Source organism: Ambystoma mexicanum, chromosome 7p, assembly GCF_040938575.1.
Source record: "Ambystoma mexicanum isolate Mex_15411 chromosome 7p, UKY_AmexF1_1, whole genome shotgun sequence".
In the NCBI taxonomy this organism is placed as follows: domain Eukaryota; kingdom Metazoa; phylum Chordata; class Amphibia; order Caudata; family Ambystomatidae; genus Ambystoma; species Ambystoma mexicanum.
This window is the reverse complement of record NC_090939.1, coordinates 825,527,477-825,545,906: the sequence shown is the minus strand read 5'-3', so window position 1 is coordinate 825,545,906 and position 18,430 is coordinate 825,527,477. Positions and strand designations below refer to the sequence as shown.

The window sequence follows — 18,430 nt, the reverse complement described above, 5'->3', positions numbered from 1 at the left end:
ACCTTGACCTTGAAATCCTCACCCTCACCGAGACATGGTTCAAGGCCAGCTCAGTCACTGCTTTTGACACTTTTCTTCCTGAGGGTTACAAGATCAGGTCAGCCCCAGACCCTCCCGTTCTGGTGTTGGAGTGGCTCTGATCTTCCCTGAGTGGGCCTCTGCCTCCATCATCCCCACTCAATCCTACTCTTCCTTTGAAAGCCTAGTCTGCAGGCCTCTTTCTCTATTACTCTCCCTACCATCTACAGACCTCCCGGTCCTTCAGCCCTCTTCCTCTCTGAATGGGCAGACCTCTCCTCTCTGCTTGTCTCCTCCACCAAACGTATCTTCCTTGGGGACTTTAACATCCATCTGGACACCCCGATGTGGATACGCTTTCTTCCGTGACCTCTGCATCACTCACTCTCCTCACTGTCCTCTCCTCTGGCCAAACCCACTCTGCCGGTCACACCTTGGATGCTCATCTCAACAGGCATCCCTCTTTCCAACCCACTCACTACCTTCTCTTCTCCTGGTCTGACCACTCTCTCCTCTCTTCCTTCCTTCCTTCCTTGACCTACCCTACCCCCAAGTCTCTTCCCCCCACACTGCCAGTCTCCTTAACCATCATTCGACCGATGAAGCGTGTGTCAGTCGCTGCTTTCGCTTTCTCCTTCATCCCTCCCCCGCCTCCTTCTTTGGACTCTCCCGACTCTGTCCTAACTAACCTCCATCTCTCTATCACTAACACCCTGGACTTCCTTGTCCCGGTCATAACGGATCCGCATGAAGCCTGCCAAATGCAACTCTTGGTATGACTCTGACTTAGCGGCCTTGAAACTAAAGTGCAAAGCGGCAGAGCAGAATGGACAGACATCTCGATCATCCCCAACAAACTGGCCTGCCGTCTACTCCAAAGGTGATACCATCTTTCCATCTGCTCTAAGAAATGAACGTGTGTCCAAGGTCGCATCTCTGGAGCCACCAATAACACAGCCGAGCTCTTTAGAATCTGCAAGGAACTTGCCAATCCTACCGCAGTCTCTTCTCCTCCTCCCTCATGGTCCTTATGCTCAGCAATGGCCTCCCACTTTTCCTCCAAGACTCTTGTTATCCTGTCCTCTGTCTTGTGCTTCCTCCCCTGTATCTTGCCTCTCCTCTTTTGCCCCCCCTCCGCCCTATACTCTCCTCCCTCTCTCCCATTACACCAGATGAAATCTCTATACAGTTGTCCGCTCAATGAAAGTCTCCTCTAAACAGGCGGTACCCTTTTGCTCCAGAACCATCAAGGACAACAGACACTCTCACCCATGCCTTGGCTGACCTCTGAAACCACTCTTTGGCCACAGGCTCTTTCCCTCAAGTACTCTTGTGCAGCATCTCCTATAAAAGCTGTATGCTGACCTCTCTTGCCCGGCTAACTATTGACCTATCTCCATCACCCCGTTCTTGAGCAAAATAATGGAGAAGCTAGTCATCCTCCCAACTAACCCTCCACACCAAACTGCTCTCCTGAATACCCAAGAAACCTACTCTCTAATAACACTCCTTGTGTTAAGATACTTCTCGATCTTTCCTCTGCTTTTGACACTGTCAACCACTCCATCCTCAAACCGTCTCTGTGATACCCTAGGCATCACGGACAGGGCACTGGCATGGCTTAGCCCCTTTCCAATCTAACAGACCCTCCCAAGTGCAAAGGGGTCCTTGTCTCTTCTCCACCACACTCTCTACCTGTGGTGTCCCTTGGGGCTCTTTCCTAGTACCATGGCTCTTCAACATCTACCTGGTCCCTCTGGCCCACCTGATCTCCACCTACTCCCCTCACTTTCAGTGTTAGGCAGACAACATTCGGCTCTCTTTCTGACTGCCTTCCCCTTCCTCCTCCTCCTTTTCCTCCCTCATACCGAATGCCAGCAAGACACAGATCCTCCCGATTGGCACGCCTGCTCCTAGCTTCCCTTTGACTCTCTGGCCAGACTCCTTGAGTCCAATTCCCTCACCCACTTGTGAGGCAAAAAACCTTGAGATAACCTTTGACTCTTCTCACGCCTCTCCACGCATCACTGACCTGGCCAAGACGTCCAATTTTCAGCTTCATCTCCTCTGGGAAATTCTACCCTTCCTCACCTTCCCCCAGAAGCTCAATGTCTCCAGAGCCTTGGTTCTCTCTAGGCTGGACTACTGCAATAGCCTCTTCCTCAACCTTCCTCTTTCCTTCCTTCCTTCGCCCTCTTCCAACTAATCCAGAATAGGACTGTGAAACTTATCCTTGGCCTCAAGTGCATCTCCCCAGCCCTAGAGTCTCTCCACTGGCTCCCAGTGACTGCAAGGATCACATTCAAGACCCTCTGCATCATCCATAAGGCTGTGTGGTGCCTGGGACCTCTACATCCAGCTTTATCTCCCGAAATAATTCCCAGCCAGAGCCCTTTGGTCTTCTGGCGCCAACTCTCGGCAGGTCAAACTTTTCATTTAAACAGAGAATGGGAGGTAGATCTCTCGGCTGCTGCTTCCCTCTGGGACAGCCTGCCTCCCACTCAGACTTGAACCAGATCTTCTTAAGTTCTGGAAACCTCTCAAGGCCTTCCTTTTCTCCTCTTCCCTCCCTCTCCCCCTCCCATGCTAACTCTACATCTGCCACTGGACTGGGTGGGGCCTGCTCCCTTCAGAGTCATACAATGGCTAGACCACCCCTCCACCAGTCCCGCCCAACCCCAGCATCCTCTGCCAGCACTTGCCCTTGGGCTCCCTTTCCCAGATTATGCCAACTCAGTCCTCCCGTCCACTGCATTCCTCCTCCCTGCCCCCTCTTTCCCCTGACACATGCCGCCTCGGCCCAACCAGCACTTGCCCGTCCCACCCATGGGCGGCGCCCACGTCTGCAGTTCTCCCTCTACCACCTCCTCTGTGCACTTAGCTCTTTGTTCATGTACTTGCACAGTAGGGTTGTCACAAGACCAATATAACTGCTTCCTAGTTGTTGTATTCTTATGATTTGCCATGTCCCCACCCACCCCCGCGCCTGGAAGCACCTGTGTATAGGCACCATACAAATAAAATTAATTAACATTCAGGGTCCCTATCATGAAATCTGGATAATAAATTATTATAAATACCTAGTAAGGTTTATAGTGAATTTTTCGAATGTAATTTTTTAGAATGCCATTTTTTCAACACCAAAAATGCCAAAAAAAGGCATTTAGAATATTTTTTTTTTAATTTATTTTTTCAATGGGGGGTTCCCTCCCAACACCCCCCTTTTTTTATAAACACTTTTTTTTTTAACAAAATAAAACAAAATAAAACAAAATAAAAAAGATCCATTCAGAATTTCTTTTTCGATATTTTTTTTTTCTCGAGAAAATGGCTGGATACCACCTAGTAACCATGGCCTGAGAAAGTTCCAATCCCCATGTACAAAGATACATAAACCAGAAATAGTAATATAGAAAACAGATAAGATTGCAGCATTTTGTAGTATGCCCTTGAATGAGATTAGGGCTTGTACAGCCCAATCAAATCCAAAAACCTCAAAAAGGGTAGCTAAATTCCACAGGCCTTTGGACCCAACCCACTCTCCAATTAGATTCCCTCTCACATTGCCCCAGTCCGCTAAGAAGACTGATATTTAATTAGACATCAAACAAATACTATATTCAACCTTAGGACAACCCTTTTGAAAATAACAAGGTTTAAGGATTCGATAATGAAACAGAGGGCCACATCGAACCAATTTTGTGGGAGTACTTGATATATGCTCATTTTAAGGGTGATTCTTGTTCAGGCCCCTTTTAATTGTTTTCCTCCATTCCTGGGATGGACAGGGCCCCAAAGTGATTTCTTCTTTTGGCTTCCGCCTGCTGAGCTCTTCCCAGATTTAATTCTTCATCACAGTCCCAACCTCCCTTTAGGTCTACAGTTTCTTCCAAGGCAATTCCATATTGTTGACCTGCATTCGAAAAAAGCAAGGGAGGTTGCATCTGTAGTTTTCTTTATTGTCCTGGAGCCAAGCTGCCAACACATTCAATTTTGTCATATTGGCAAGTGTTTTGTGACCAATCCCGAAATCTTACAATAGCTACATACAAGTAATGTATAGTTTCATGTGCCCTTGCTGCAGAGGCATGATTTGTTCCTTCATTTGGAAAAGTGAACTCTAATCGATACACCCGAGAGGAGACCCTTATTTTGTTGAAAGGCAGAGTATATTCTATTCAGGATCATCTCATCATCCTGTGGCAATTTTGGAATGTGTCAGAACAAACCCTGTGTGAATTTCCCCAAGTCCGGGACCTTGAACGGGGCGTGGCGCCCTTACCAGTCTTATTTTGTTCCAGCGAGATCAGTTTACTTACTGCATCCTCCTGTTTCGTATTCCATCTGTTCCTCCTTCCTGCCAGTTCACCTTGATCACATAGGGTTTTTTCAATGTCAGAAATAGATTTTTTCTGCCGCAAATTATTTGTCAAGCTAAGAAATAGATTTGCCCTTAATCTCTTCCAATAATTCTTTTAAGAACATTTGAACATCCTGTTTCGTGGCTTTAAGCGCACGCTAGAGACTTTCCTATTAGATTATACCTTCTGACTTCCCCAGCTTGATCTACATTATTTTTTACCTCTTCTTTGATCGTTGTTTTTTGTTGGATTTGTCTTCTATTGGCGCCCCTATGCCTCCAGGCTTTTGTCTTGCGCGCGGTATAAATAAAATAAATAAAAATATATAAACTAGCATTTCCATTGTAAACCCCATTCCGAATTAATTTGCGCCTCCATCACTTAGTTTGTTTCTTGGCCCTTTCCTCTGATTGCAAACGTATGCTATGGTCAACTTTGGATCCTTACCCCAGTAAATTGGTTATACTTGTGCAATGGCTCAGTATTCTAGATTAACAAAGCGACCACACTAGCCAGCTAACAACAAGCCATGATTAAATCACCCACAGTTCTTAGTAAATTAACGGAGCACATCTTTCTGTTCACTTGACAGAGGATATGATTGCGCAGCTTATTGGGGGTCAGTGTTTCTCATGCTTTGCAAGAGAAACCAGCACTGTATACCCATGGGACCCCTTTGCAACTCTAAACCAACCCGTTAACCCCCAGATTTCCTTTATTGTCCTTGTCCCGGACTCACCTTTAGGCTAGGAGGGGAAGGTGAGACTCTGCCCTGAAACCCGACACAGACCCTCAAGCACTCTCTCAGGGATGCGCACAGCTGTTATATTCTCCCACCACTATGCAGGAAGAGTAGTGTCAGCCTCCGGAGCAGAAAGCATTACAGATCAAAGCTCCCACCCGAGTGGAGCATGGATAGGCGATGCAGGAGAAGCTGTATGAGCGTCCGGAGCAGAGCACCAGTCTAATGAGGGCATCGTCTTTGAAGGAGTGAGGATCAGCGAATGTAGCAGGGCAGGGTCCTACGATGATAGTCGATACCACTCCGGTTAATGTGGTCTGTCCTTTGGATAGTGCAGTGCTTCCATGTTCTCGGCACATTTTGGGGAGATACTAGGTTTTTTGCCCCTAGGCCATACGGAGCTCAGAGCACCTACACATGCTCTGCCGGTCAGCCACGCCCCCAACCCCAGACATTAATTTCCTAACTGTCATTTACCATGGAGAACTAGAAGGGTATTCTGACTTTCTTTACTTGTGCTTCACAAGTCTTAAGACTCTGCATAAAGGACTGTAGGAGGGACTTTCATAACCTTACAAAGTTGACAATAATGTACAGGAAGATTACCAGAATGTACACAGCTTGATTCAAAAGCAAAGAAAATCGAAAAGCTTCATGAGATTGTTGGATCCAAAGAATTTTTTCATGCCTCGGAAGCATATTCCACAATACATTTTTTTTTAAAAACAATTTTATTGGTTTTTACAACAATCAACTTTACAAAAAAATAACAAGCAGTATTTACGTAATACATTAACGTCATGTGCACATCAATATGTTCCTACGGCTTACCCTTACCCTCCCCCCAACTCGAGCCTAATCCATTTCGTCTTCTGCTTATCTTTCTTCTGAGGGAACTTCTCCTGTATTCTCAGACGTTCATGCTCGCTTGAGCAGTCCTGGGCGGACCCATACAATGTGGCCACGAAGTGTCTCCAGACGTCAGGGTTTCTGCTTACTCCTCCCCTGCCCTATTGACTGCTTCATGCCATACAGCCGTATTGGCTTCGATCCATTTCTGGAGATCACCCCACCAAACTTCCGCCTGTTGCATGCTTTCCACCCCATGACGATCCTGTGCTTGGCAAGTATCTATGCCAAGTCCTTGAGCTTGCTGACATATTTTAGTTGCCGCGGTCAAGGGAACCATACATGCCCACACTGATACAACATTCAGCTTAATCCCTTTTTCGTTTAATCGGTGGGCTACTTCTCCCCAGAACTTTCCAATTTCCGGACACGCCCAGAACATGTGAGTCATCCCTGCATTTTCTTCCCCACATTTGGGGCATGTTTGTCATCCAGCATTCTTAAACCGTGCTATCCTCTGGGGGGGTCATGTATGCCCTATGGGTTACATATAGCTGTCTTTGTTGTAGCCTCGCGTTCCTAGATACTTTTTTTATGGTACCCTTGAACCCGTTCCCATAGCCCATCACTCATAGGTTCCTCGGTTTCCTCTTCCCAGTCTTGTCTTAGTTGGGACACTTCCTTTCCCATCCTAGCCATCTCATAGATTCGGGAAACTTCATGACTTCCCTCTGCTACGTCATATTGTTTATATAGCCGTATCAGCTTGATCTTCCAGTATTATTTCAGACCATGTTTCTCTGATCTCCCGGACCAATCTAGTATAGGTTATACACTGCCCCACATGCAAACCCGTTTCCTCTGCCAGCTCCCCAAATTCCCTCACTACCCCGTCATGCCATATGTCTCCCATTGTTGCAATCCCCACCGATTCCCAGTGCTTACAAATTGTCCTCCTTAGTTGCTCGTCTCCTCCGGTCAATGCCACTAGCGGCACCAGCGGAGAGCACGGGTCGGATTTTCCATGACCTGGCAAGCCTTGCGCCACATACTCCATCCCAGCTCCAACATCCCCGGGCGCCCTATTATCTCAGGTTGGGGCAGCCATATCACCTTTCAGAAAAAACAGGGCACACTCTGATCTCAACAATCTAGACTCTGATGTTGAGTCTTCCTTTAACCATTTGGCCACGTATTGCAGTTGGCTGGCCAAGTGATAGATCTCAAGGTTAGGCAGTTTTACACCCCCTTTTTCATACATGTTTTGTAATTTCCATAGGGCAATTCTATTCCTAGTTCCATGCCAAAGGAAGCCTCTACATATGCTTTGGAGTTTGACAAAGAAGCGCTTCGGTATCATATATGGTATGTTCCCAAAGAAATGTAATAGTCTAGGCAATTCGACCATCTTCAACAATGCCCCCCTCCACATCATGGCCAAGGGGAGCTTAGTCCAGAACCTCATGCTGCTTTCTATATTCACAACTGCCTTCTCGGTATTGTATTTATATTCTGCTTCTAGCATGTGATAAATGTTAATCCCCAGGTATCTGAACGTGCTGGTCACACACAGTATTTGCAAGACTGGCAGTTGTTCCCTCGGCACCCATATGCACCTCCCCAGGGGAAATATGCACGATTTCTTGGGATTGACCACAATGCCAGAGAGCACTGCAAATCGCTCCATTGCTTCCAGAATATATTGGAGATTCGCTTCAGGGTACCTCAAGTATAACATGTCATCTGCGTATAATGAAATTAAGTGTGGTCCCCCTTTTGTGTGAATCCTGACTTCCTCATATTGTTGCCTCAGGTATATCGCCTGGGGCTCCAACGGTAGGATGTACAGCATCGGGGACCAAGGGCATCCCTGTCTGGTGCCTCTACTGAGAGGAAGTTTTTGAGTGATCTTCCTAAACGATTCGGAAATCGCTACTACCAATACCAAATCTTTTTGGTGTCCGGTTGTGGAATTAATTACCACACTTTATAAGGTATGTAAATAAAGGTATATACCTTACACCCTATTTGGATCGGGGTGTTCATGTTTGTAGTCTATTTAGAAGACACAAACTACTAGACAATTTAGTAATACAAGTTGTTTTTGCTCTACAGGGTTCGCCATTTTTAGAAGTCCTTTGGCTGCAAGAAAGTGATAGGAAGGAAATACCATCACCTTTGAAAAACACATCATTTTACCCCTGATGAATGTCTGACATCTATCTGTGTTTTAAGGACAGAAACGTGTACAAGTTGGGTTTGAAAACATACTAATAGGATTTGGAGAAAAGAGAAATTACTCCAGTGTGGAGTTTTACACGGAGTCAAGTAAAAATCACCAAAATCAACCCACAGTATAGGATTTTCATGTGTTTTGTCAAGTGCAGTCTTTTATATGTTTTATATATTGTGTGTTTGACTATGAATTTTATGTAACGTGATCATTTTATGAGTGTCACAATTATATAAATATATGTACTAAGAAGTATATTTGGTAATACATGTTTTTGTCTTGTTAGCCCTGTAGATACAGACAACGGTGTCTACACCTTCTTTTGTATATACTAATATTCTTATCCATGTGGTAAGGAATGTGTTGGATCCAATAGAGCATGGTATTTGCCGTTTGAGAAAAACACGCCTCTACTGAGTTGCCACCTCTCCGAGATGATCTCTCCAGTCTCAACCCTGGCTAGCGGTGAACTGTATAGTAATGTCACCCACCTAAGGTACCCGGGTCCCGTCTCATATTCTCTCAGAGATGCCATCAGCCAAGACCACTTGCCAGAGTCAAAGGCCTTCACTGCATCCAGTGATATAATTGCAATCTCACTCGAGTCTCCGGGTGTGTGTTCTATGACTCAGTGAAGTCGTCTGAGGTTATCTGATATGTTTCTGCACGGGACATATCCAGGCTGATCTGGGTGTATTAATCTGCTTATAAATTGTCTCATTCTATTTGCCAACACAGCTGTGAGTATCTTGCTGTCCTGGTTCAGATTCGACAACGGTCTACACGACCCGCAGTCTGTGCTCGGCTTGTTAGGTTTAGGGAGTGGGTAATGATCGCCTCTCAGGGATTCTGGTAATATCTGTTTCGAATGCTTCATTTAACATTGCGAGCAGCGGGGGGAGCACTTCTTTCGTATACATTTTGTAGAACTCACTGGGGAATCCATCGGCCCCCGGAGTCTTGCTGGTAGGTAGCTGCTCCACCACCACTTCCAATTCTTCTAGTGTGATTGGGGCGTCTAGGTCTTCCCGCTCTTCAGCACTTATTTTCGGCAGCCCAATATCCTCTAATGTTTCCCTTATTTCGCAACTTTCGCACCCTCCTTCATCTCCGTACAACCGTTTATAAAATTCCAAGGAACTCTGTTCACGCCCTCTTGGGTATCCACTATTTGCCCACTCTCCCCCATTACTGCTCTAATCGTTGGTCTGGGGGTCTCACTTTTATATAGCCATGCTAGCAATCTTCCCGGCTTGTCTCCCCCGCATGTTGCCTCCCTATTAACTTCTTATAGTTTAAAGTACACAATCTCCCCCAGAGCTCTACGCATTTCTGCTGCAATTGCTTTATGGCTACAGGGATCTTTAAGGTTTTGGCTGCAGGGGTGGGTTTGTCAGTTTTCCTGTCTGACCTGTCTATGCTCGGGTCTAATGTGCAATTGAAGTCGCCCCCCCAATCACTGCACCTCCCAGGTACGGGCTCATTTTTTTATATAGGGTCTTAAAGTAAGCTACTGTATCTCGATTTGGGGCATATGTATTAATAATACATATTTCTCTGTTTTCTTTCAGTCCCCTTATTGCCACCATCCACCATCCTCCCATCTTCCTCTACTGTGGTGTGTAGTAGTTGAAAGGGGGCATGTGGTGCTACCCAAGGGATCACCCCTCTAGCATAGGTCGAGTATGTTGCGCCTATGGTGGTCCCTTTCCATTTCCTCTGTATCACCTCTAGTTTCTTTTTCGTGAGGTTTGTTTCCTGTATTAAGGCTATATCTATTTTCTGTCTCCTTAAGTACATCACAATCCTGTTTCTTTTCACATAACTGTTGAGCCCCCTGACTTTCATGACCCTTGCCCCTGGCCCTTACTGGCCCTCACTGGCAAGTCAGCCTTCCAGTTAGGGCCAGGTCAAAGGCCTTAAAACCTCATCCAAGACTCTCTTGGAGTCAGTCAGCCTTTGGCGCCAGGCTCATAACCATCACGAAGACCAACATTAGAATGGGACTATTTACTTGGGACTATTTAACTTGGGGGGGGGGTTCAGCCAACATGGAGGCACACGCATAGCTCAGTTACAAGGAACTGAGCTATGCGGTCTAGTATTTTGGGTGTGGCAGGCCTGGGACTACCTTACCTGGACTACTTTGGGTGTGGCAGGCCTGGGACTATTTTACCTGGACTACTTTACCTGAGACTATTTAAACCACACCCAAACAGCAGAACATGCTTTACGTTATTCTGCTGTGGGCAGCGTAACGCTCACCGTGTCCAGTTCTTTGATGCCAGTTTACCTGAAACCAAGGACCTGCAGAGAGAGAAACAACACTACGAAACTTACCTGGAACAGTATCCTGTCTTCAATCCATCGCGGACTTCAGTTCCACTCACCTGAAGGTACGAACTCCATCATCCGGCACCACATGCCTCCTGGAATACCATAACCTGGAAAGAGGAGAAAGAAAGACAGCATTAGTAAGCGTTTAATCACGTTTCCTCCCGAATGAAGAAAGCCACACAAGTCTTACCTGGGAAGTCATCTCCTGATCAGTATCATTGCTGGAACATTACGGCGCTCAGCGAGGAACATCGCAACCTGCAAGGAGAGAAAAGACACAGGTTAGCAATATAAAAGGCAAAACAGCGCCGTGTATTACTCACTGGACAGCACCGCGCACACCACGCTTTCTCCTACCGGCCCATGCTTATCTTCAAACTGCATGACAACACCAAAATACCTTTCCATACCTAAAAGGAAAGAAGCAACACATTATTTGAACTTAACAGGAAATAAGAACTGCATATATAGATTGTGAAGCGGCAAACCTACAGAGTCACAGCAGGCCTGGATTCCCATGAGGGGCTTGCACCAGTGAAGTAACTTGGTCGCTGCTCGCCCCCACATCTAAACGCCCCTGCCACGAGGAGCAGGACGGAGAATCCACCTTTTACAATATTAAGGTGAGGAGAAGGCCCAAGGGGGAGGAAGGAGTTGAGGCCAAGGGAGGAGGGACATCATAAAGAATCTAGTATTGAATCCAGCTCTCCTATATTGGAGACCCATCATTAACCAGAGGCATTACCAAGGGACCGGGAGAGGGTTCGAGAGAGCAAATCATCCACCCAGGGATGGGTGGCGTCCCCGTGGATACCAGGTGAGCGTAACACTGACATTCCAAGTAACTATCTTAAGGTCCCCCATGTTTCTGGCCTACCTTGTCCCCTTCATTTTCCCACCTGGTTAATCGCTTTAGGCTCAGACGCGCATGTATGAAAGCTTGTTCCCCTAACTAATAACACTACCAAACCCCCAACTCCCCTCCTTCGCCGTTAATGCCCCTTCAAATACCCCAAATACCCCCTCCCACGCCCTGCCTCCCATCCACAACTGGTGCCCAGCTCCATCCCGGGATCTCAGGCTATCCCGCATCTAGTCCTACCAGTAGAACCCAGCGGGGGGGGGTCCACCCTATTGGTGTCCTGACTTAACTACTGGGGGTAAGAACGCAATGTCTCTGTTTCTCCCGCTTTAATGGCAATTTACTACTCATATTTTCCTGACACCCACTTATGGAGTACATTTATCAATTCTAGTATTAGGGCTACTCCATGGTCGCACCCACTGTCAATATCTTCTACCTCCTGTACATGCCCAGTGGGCTCTGCTAGGCATCCACCCATATAACCAAGTCATCATTTTGTCCGCTTGCTTAGCCTCAGTCACATTTAGCCACCCATGGGCGGCTGCTTCACTTATCTTGTCCGTTCTGGTCACGATCTCCTGCATCCGCCGGGCAACCCTGTGCATCTAGCCAATTCGCTGCCTCTTCAGGTGATTGGAAGAAGAACGCCTTTCCTCTATGCAAGACTTTTAGCTTTGCCAGGTACAGCAGCATGTATTTAAATCCAGATTCCCACAGTTGCTTCTTGACTGCCACATAGTGCCTTTGTACCTGCATGGTGCAGTCCGGATACGCCGTGACGGTTGCTGATGCTCTGCTTATCGTTCGTCCCTTACGGAAATATTCCAGGATCTTTTCCCTGTCATTATAGTTCAGAATCTTGGCAATAATTGCTCGGGGAGGGGCTCCTGGTTGGGGCCTTCTGAGCAGAGCCCTGTGCGTTCTCTCCACTGTGAACCCTTGAGTGAGCGCTCCTGCTCCAATCTCCTGTACCAACATGTTCTCTGCGTAGTTTGTAGGGTCCATACCTTCCTCTCCCTCCGGCAGTCCCACCACTCGTATGTTGTTGCAACGCGCTCTCCCTTCCCTCTCCTCTGCTCGGCTTTCCAGGTTGCGCACCTGTTGCTGTAATATGTGCACCACCTTGGTATTTGCTGGGCTGACCTCCGCATTGGTTTTTACTTTACTTTCCAGGCCACTTGTACGTTCCGCTAATGTCCTTACATCTTGTCTTAGAAGGGTCACATCCACACTGACAGCATCAATTTTGATTTCTAGTGCAGATTACAGCTCTGCCATGCCTGTGTCGATCTTGCTTCCCCATGAGGCCTTCAGTTCCGCTGTGGCCTTAGGATATGATGGTCAACCCGTGGCAGGGCGATCTTGTCTTGAGTGGCTCCTTTTACGGGTGAGGTCGCCTCCAGTAACTGACTGTTTGGTGAAGATGTCCATTGTAGGTTGTTTCCCTTTGGCTTTGTTGTTTTTAGACGCCATGTTCTCTGCCCCCACACTGGCCTTCTCAGCGTTGTTATGGTATCTCTTCTCCAGTTCTTTTCCACTGCTTGGTCGGGGCCTTTTTTAGCCAAACAATGCATCTGCCTGACAATCAGGGTTGTATTTCTAATTCCCCACTACCGCCGGAAGGGTGGCGGATGGGTCGGGTGTTCTCCTCTCAGTGTCTCTGTCCTGAGGCTGCTTGCGTTAGCCTATGCCGCACAAGTAGTGTAGTGGGCCACTGCAGTGGTTGTTCGCTCTAGTCAAGCGCCCGTCTTGTGCACAAGACTCTCCGATGGCCACTGTAGTCGTAGCACCCTGTTCCTAGCTTCTGCGAATCATTCATGAATAGCTCCGGGTAATTCCACTCCCTGGCGTAACTCGGCGGGCTGCTCCGTGGGTACAAGATGTTAGGGTCAGATTCTCCTTTCCCACGGGTGCCTGTCCATATACTGCATCAGTATATTGCAGTACAACTGTGGTTTTATTTATGCACCTTGCATGGGTTTTTATTCTTGCTTCCGCCTGGCCTTTGGGTTGGCATGACTGCTGCAGCTCTGCAGCTATGGGCCTGATATGGGGCTCTGTTAGTGTCTATAAAGAACAGTGTAGGCCGTTTCTATTGTCATCTGTGTGGGCGCTATTCCCCACTTCTCACTCGATTGCCTGGGGGTTGCCGCCTGCCTACCAGGCTCCGGGCAGTTCTATGTCCTTCATGCTGTGTGCCACGGAGCTTCCCTCAAGCACAAACTGCCCGTTCCACGGTCCGGGACACATCTGTCTAGATGCGCCCTGTCTGCGGCTCTATTCCGTGCTAGTTCGGGCCGCGGGTAGTGGATTCCGCCGCCTGTGCCACTGTTCGTTGGGGCACGCGTAACCTTTATAGCATTAGGTATACGCCATACCCTGCTGCTCAGAGGACCGTGTTGCGGTCTTTCACTTTCCGGTCCTGCAGTCTCAGATGAACATGGGATGTGTAGTGACTAGGGGCTCCATGCGCGCTCCGCAGGTCTGCTGATACAATGTATCCGAAACTTCAACAAGCCTTATATCTCTGCTTCCGTGGCTCGCTGCAGTCAAGCGTCCCGTGTATTCGCAGGGGACACACGTCAAGGAGAGGCACCGCACTCTCGTTTCCTACTGCGGTACCATGTTACTTCAGTGCGAGCCGAGACGCTGGCCGCATCTTGGCATTGTCCTTTGTTCAATCTAATCCGCCATCTTGGCAGCTGGTCTGCGGGCCAAGTCTCACGCTGCAATCCTTGCCGCTGCAGTCATACACATTCAATATGCTGCTAGTTTAGCACATCTCAAACTACCCTCCTTCCGACAGCCGCAGCTCCGTTTATATTCCCATTTGAGTAGTTTGCGGTTCGTTGGTGCCAGGATCAATTTCGGATCCGCGGGAGCACCCGAGAAGAGCAGCCTATTCCATGGCTGCCATGTCACGCCCCCATATTCCACAAAAATTAACTACAACTGCAGTTTAAAAGACTGCAGAGTCTTTGCGAGTCACTCTTGAGAATCTTCGAGGACAAGCAATAAACACACCTAAAGCAAACAATGTGGGTTACACTGATCGTGGGTACTACGGCATACCTTTTGGAAAAGGTAATGTAGAGGTCACTGGAGAAGAAAGCATCAGGGTTCTTTCCTGGTGGTGGTATGGTATTGTTTATTTGTAAAGCGCCTATACACAAAGCAAGTGTTTCAAAGCGCTCAAGGAGGGAGGGAACAAGAGGAAAAAAAACAAGTCATTCAGAGCCCTTGAATTTCTGAACGATACAAGTCTGCCCGGGCAGAGTGGGTGCATGGAACAAGTGCATATAATACAATTAACAGTGTAGATAACAGCAAATAGGTCTGACAACGATCCTGCAGTTTTTCCAAGTGCATTGAGGTGCCACCATGCAAGGAGGGGAGGCAAGGGAAAAACAGATAGACGATCTTCAAGGCTTGGTGCATTCAGATTGTGCAAGTGCGCAGTCAAGTGCAGGGGCTGAGGGAGGGCAAGTGCAGGGGCTGGGGGGAGGGCCAAGTGCGCCCAGTCAGTCAGAAGCTGGGGTAAGTGCTGAGGGATGCCACTCTCATGGGTCATTGACCAAGTGCGGCAACGATGAGCCAAGTGCAAGGCCCGAAGTCAAGTGCGAGAGGACTGGCAAGGGTGCTGGGGACCTGTGAGACTTTGAGGTACAGAGGAATAGAGCAGAGAGAAAGGTTAGCAGGGTAGAGCGAGTGAGAAGGAAGTAGAGAAGAGGAATGTCTTAAGGAGTTTCCGGAACTTAAGGAGATCAGGCTCAAGACTGAGTGCGGCAGGGAGGCTATTCCAGAGGGAGGCCACTGTAGAGGATAAAAATCTCCCTGCGAATCTGTGCTTGGAGAACTGGCTCACTCGCAGAAGGTTGGAGGTAGATGAGCGGGGGGCTCGGGAAGCACAGTATTTAGGTAGGCATTGTTGCAGATAGGTAGGTGCCAGGCCTCAGAAAGCCGTGGACTATATAAAGGGTCTTGAACTTGATCCTTGTAGCCACAGGGAGCCAGTGGAGGGATTTCAGCGCCAGCGAGATGCGGGCCCTGGGCTTGAGGCCAAGGATAAGTCTTGCGGTTCTGTCCTGGATGAGTTGCAGAGGGCCCAGAGCAGAGGTAGGGCGGTTGAGAAAGAGGCTGTTGCAGTAGTCCATGAAATTAGATCCAGGAGTCTGTCAAAGCAAGCTGGACAACAATTGATTCTCTGGATGTGAATATTAGCTGTACTGTTGTGTGCTCCCAACTATTGCTTGTAAAAGTCACTAAAACATGGCAGCCACGAAAAATAGGGCAAAAGAAATCTGTTTCTCTTTTGCTTGCAATTAGTAGACACGAAAGCTCACAATTCCATTGTCAGAATATCATATTTTAGAAATACTGATTCACTGCATGGTTAGATTGTCAATAGCATTGTGAAGAGCACTACAAAGTACGTGTAGTAGGCCATATGTTCCCAGATCTTGCGATTCTTTCCTTTTGAGTTGGGGTCGGGGTAGATTTGGGGCGGCTACATCTGCCATAATGCTTGAAAGGCAATCAATCATGAGAGGAATGCTGTGGACAAATCATGGTGCATCATAAAGCAAACTACATATTATCTTTCAAAGTTAAACAAAAATGAAATGAGTAATATATAAGAAGGTGCCCAATGCATGGGATACGCATATTTTTAACTCTATAAATTCTAAACATGTACATCTCTGTGTCATTCATTTTCATTGTGGTGTAACAGAAGTCGTAAAAGCCTTGCCTAAGGTCTTCCATTAGGCTCACGTCCCATTTTCATTCATTTGTATGGTGGAGAGGAGGGACGGAACGCAACTTGAGTTTCTGCCGCCTCCCTTCGAGTCTGCCATACAAATGCTCATTTTTTTTTCTTTAAATGGTGGCGCACATGCTGGGGACCCCTATACAGTCTGTTGGCTTTATACGCCAGAAAAAAGCAGACGGACTCCATAGGGATCCATTGCAGGCAGTGCAGCATTTACTAATTTGTACGGCAGAGAGCAAATGTGCAGGGCAAAAGGCAGTATACACGCATGTATGCTGACCAGGCCCGGCCTTAGGGGGGTTGAGCCAGGAGACTGCCCGGGTCGCCGCGCCCCAAAGGGTGCCACTGGACACGCCACGCCAGCTCGGGGGAGTCAAGGGCTCCCCGAGCTGGCATAGCGGGAGAAGGCGCAACAGGCGGGCGCATTCAATGTCAATCAATGGCACCAAATGCGCCCCGCCGCCACGGGCGCCTTCAGCAACAAAAGACACCGTTAGCCCCCCGCCACGCCAGCTCTGGGGAGTCTTTCAAGGGCTCTCCCGAGCTGGCATCGTGGCGGAAGGCGACTCATTGTTAGTGAATGCACCCGCGGTAGCGGAGCGCATTTAGGAACAATGAATAGAATTACCTCCTCGCCGGAGCGAGGAGGTTTTAAAAAAATAAATAATAAAAGTACTCCGTGGCCACGCCCCCCTGTTGACCAGGGGCGCGCCAATTCGCACAGGGCGCTGCTGCCCCAAAGGCCGGCCGTGATGCTGACTTTTGCCCTGTACATTTGTACTCCTCCATGCAAATTACTAATTTGGTGGTGGGGAGCCGCCTACTCGTATGTCTACACATAAAGGCTAGCTGTTGCCAAATTACGCCCTGGAGCAAAATAAACTCCGTCTTTAGATTGCTCTGTGAAATGCTGATTAAGAGACCGTGTATATGTAGTCAGTCATAAATTACCTCATCCAGCAATTCACGTGGAATTAATTTAGCACCAAAGTGATTAAAGATTCTGAACCCTCACTTGACAGGTATCAAAACATGGAAGTGCTCTAACTATAATAAAACTTCAAACTTGAATACATGCGAATGCTAAAAAGACGAGGATTTACTTTTCAACAGCTGATCGTTTCTGCGATTTTGACTGGTAATTCAAAGCCATTTTGGACTCCATGCCGGTGTACGTTGCCACACCTGAAAGAACAAAAATTCAAAGGATGTAAACGCGCATGATTTCAAGGGTAAATAACACAACGCAAAACAGCAAGGGAGACCGTGGTCACGCTCAAATGGTTTTCTGTTCAGGCAGACGGGCGTTCATAAGAGAAACCCGGTTTCCCATTGTTCGGCTATCTTTTGGCACGTGCCAACATGAAGCAGGACAACACGAGAGCGAAATATTGCGGCCCTAAGATTGATGCCCACTAGCTCATTCTGCCGGGTCGTTGAAATACAGGATTGTACACGATAACTACAACGCACGTGCAAACAACAAGCGTCATGGCAGTATCTTATCTTATCTTGCCTCCATTTTGTAAGGATTGCTTTATCGCAGCGATACGGGGCTTTCTCAGCACAACGCATTATCGCTGTTCGCACTCACAGTGGCCATTATCTTAATGCGATGCAGCTGCAAGTCAATACTCATTTTCTTATCTCAGGCCGAGCAATGGCAACAGTAGGCCTGAACCACAATTGCAGCGAAAATCAGGAATAAAGGAAACGTCTGGCATAGCGCGCCCCCCTCATTTTTCAACATGAGGCTTTTGACACAGGTCTTACCCATTAATAATTAAAGGAACATACTTACCAAATATTCTCTCCGTGTTCTTCAATGTAGCCCCTCTGAGTAGCATATTTTCTGATCCTAACGGCCTGTGAATAGGATAAAAGGTCAAACGTAAGTTATTTTTTCGAAACGATATGTTGGTGTGCAGAGACAACATAAAAACTCAACACGTGTAGAAATCCAGCATTTTGATCTTGCCCAGTGAGCCGACAAACCAATTGAAACAAGGATTATGTGCACGACTCGAAAAATCTATTCCATCCCACTGAAAATGACTGAACAAACGTGTTTAGCGCACATTCCTCTCCGATTTCGCTGAAATCAGGAACTCAGAAGTTTGGCTTACACTTTCTATAGATTGAATTAATGTTTTTACCATGCATAAAAAACATTTTATGCTGGGATAATTTCGCTGAATGTGAATTCCATTATAAGACTTAAAATGGTAGTAAACAACAAAGTGACTTGATAATG

At 47.4% G+C, this 18,430-nt stretch overlaps 1 protein-coding gene across 7 annotated transcripts in view; it reads right to left on the bottom strand.

Moving 5' to 3' along the window:
• The window catches only part of ATP11A (ATPase phospholipid transporting 11A), a 2,308,865-nt gene that overhangs the window by 1,252,388 nt on the left and 1,038,047 nt on the right, over window positions 1-18,430 (bottom strand). For all 7 annotated transcript variants that reach the window (XM_069636989.1, XM_069636990.1, XM_069636983.1 and 4 more), the window contains exons 9-10: window positions 17,978-18,042; window positions 17,280-17,361 (exon numbers count right to left, since the gene is read on the bottom strand). In XM_069636989.1, the coding sequence (XP_069493090.1) occupies window positions 17,280-17,361; window positions 17,978-18,042 (147 nt within the window). The remainder of the gene's footprint in view (window positions 1-17,279; window positions 17,362-17,977; window positions 18,043-18,430) is intronic.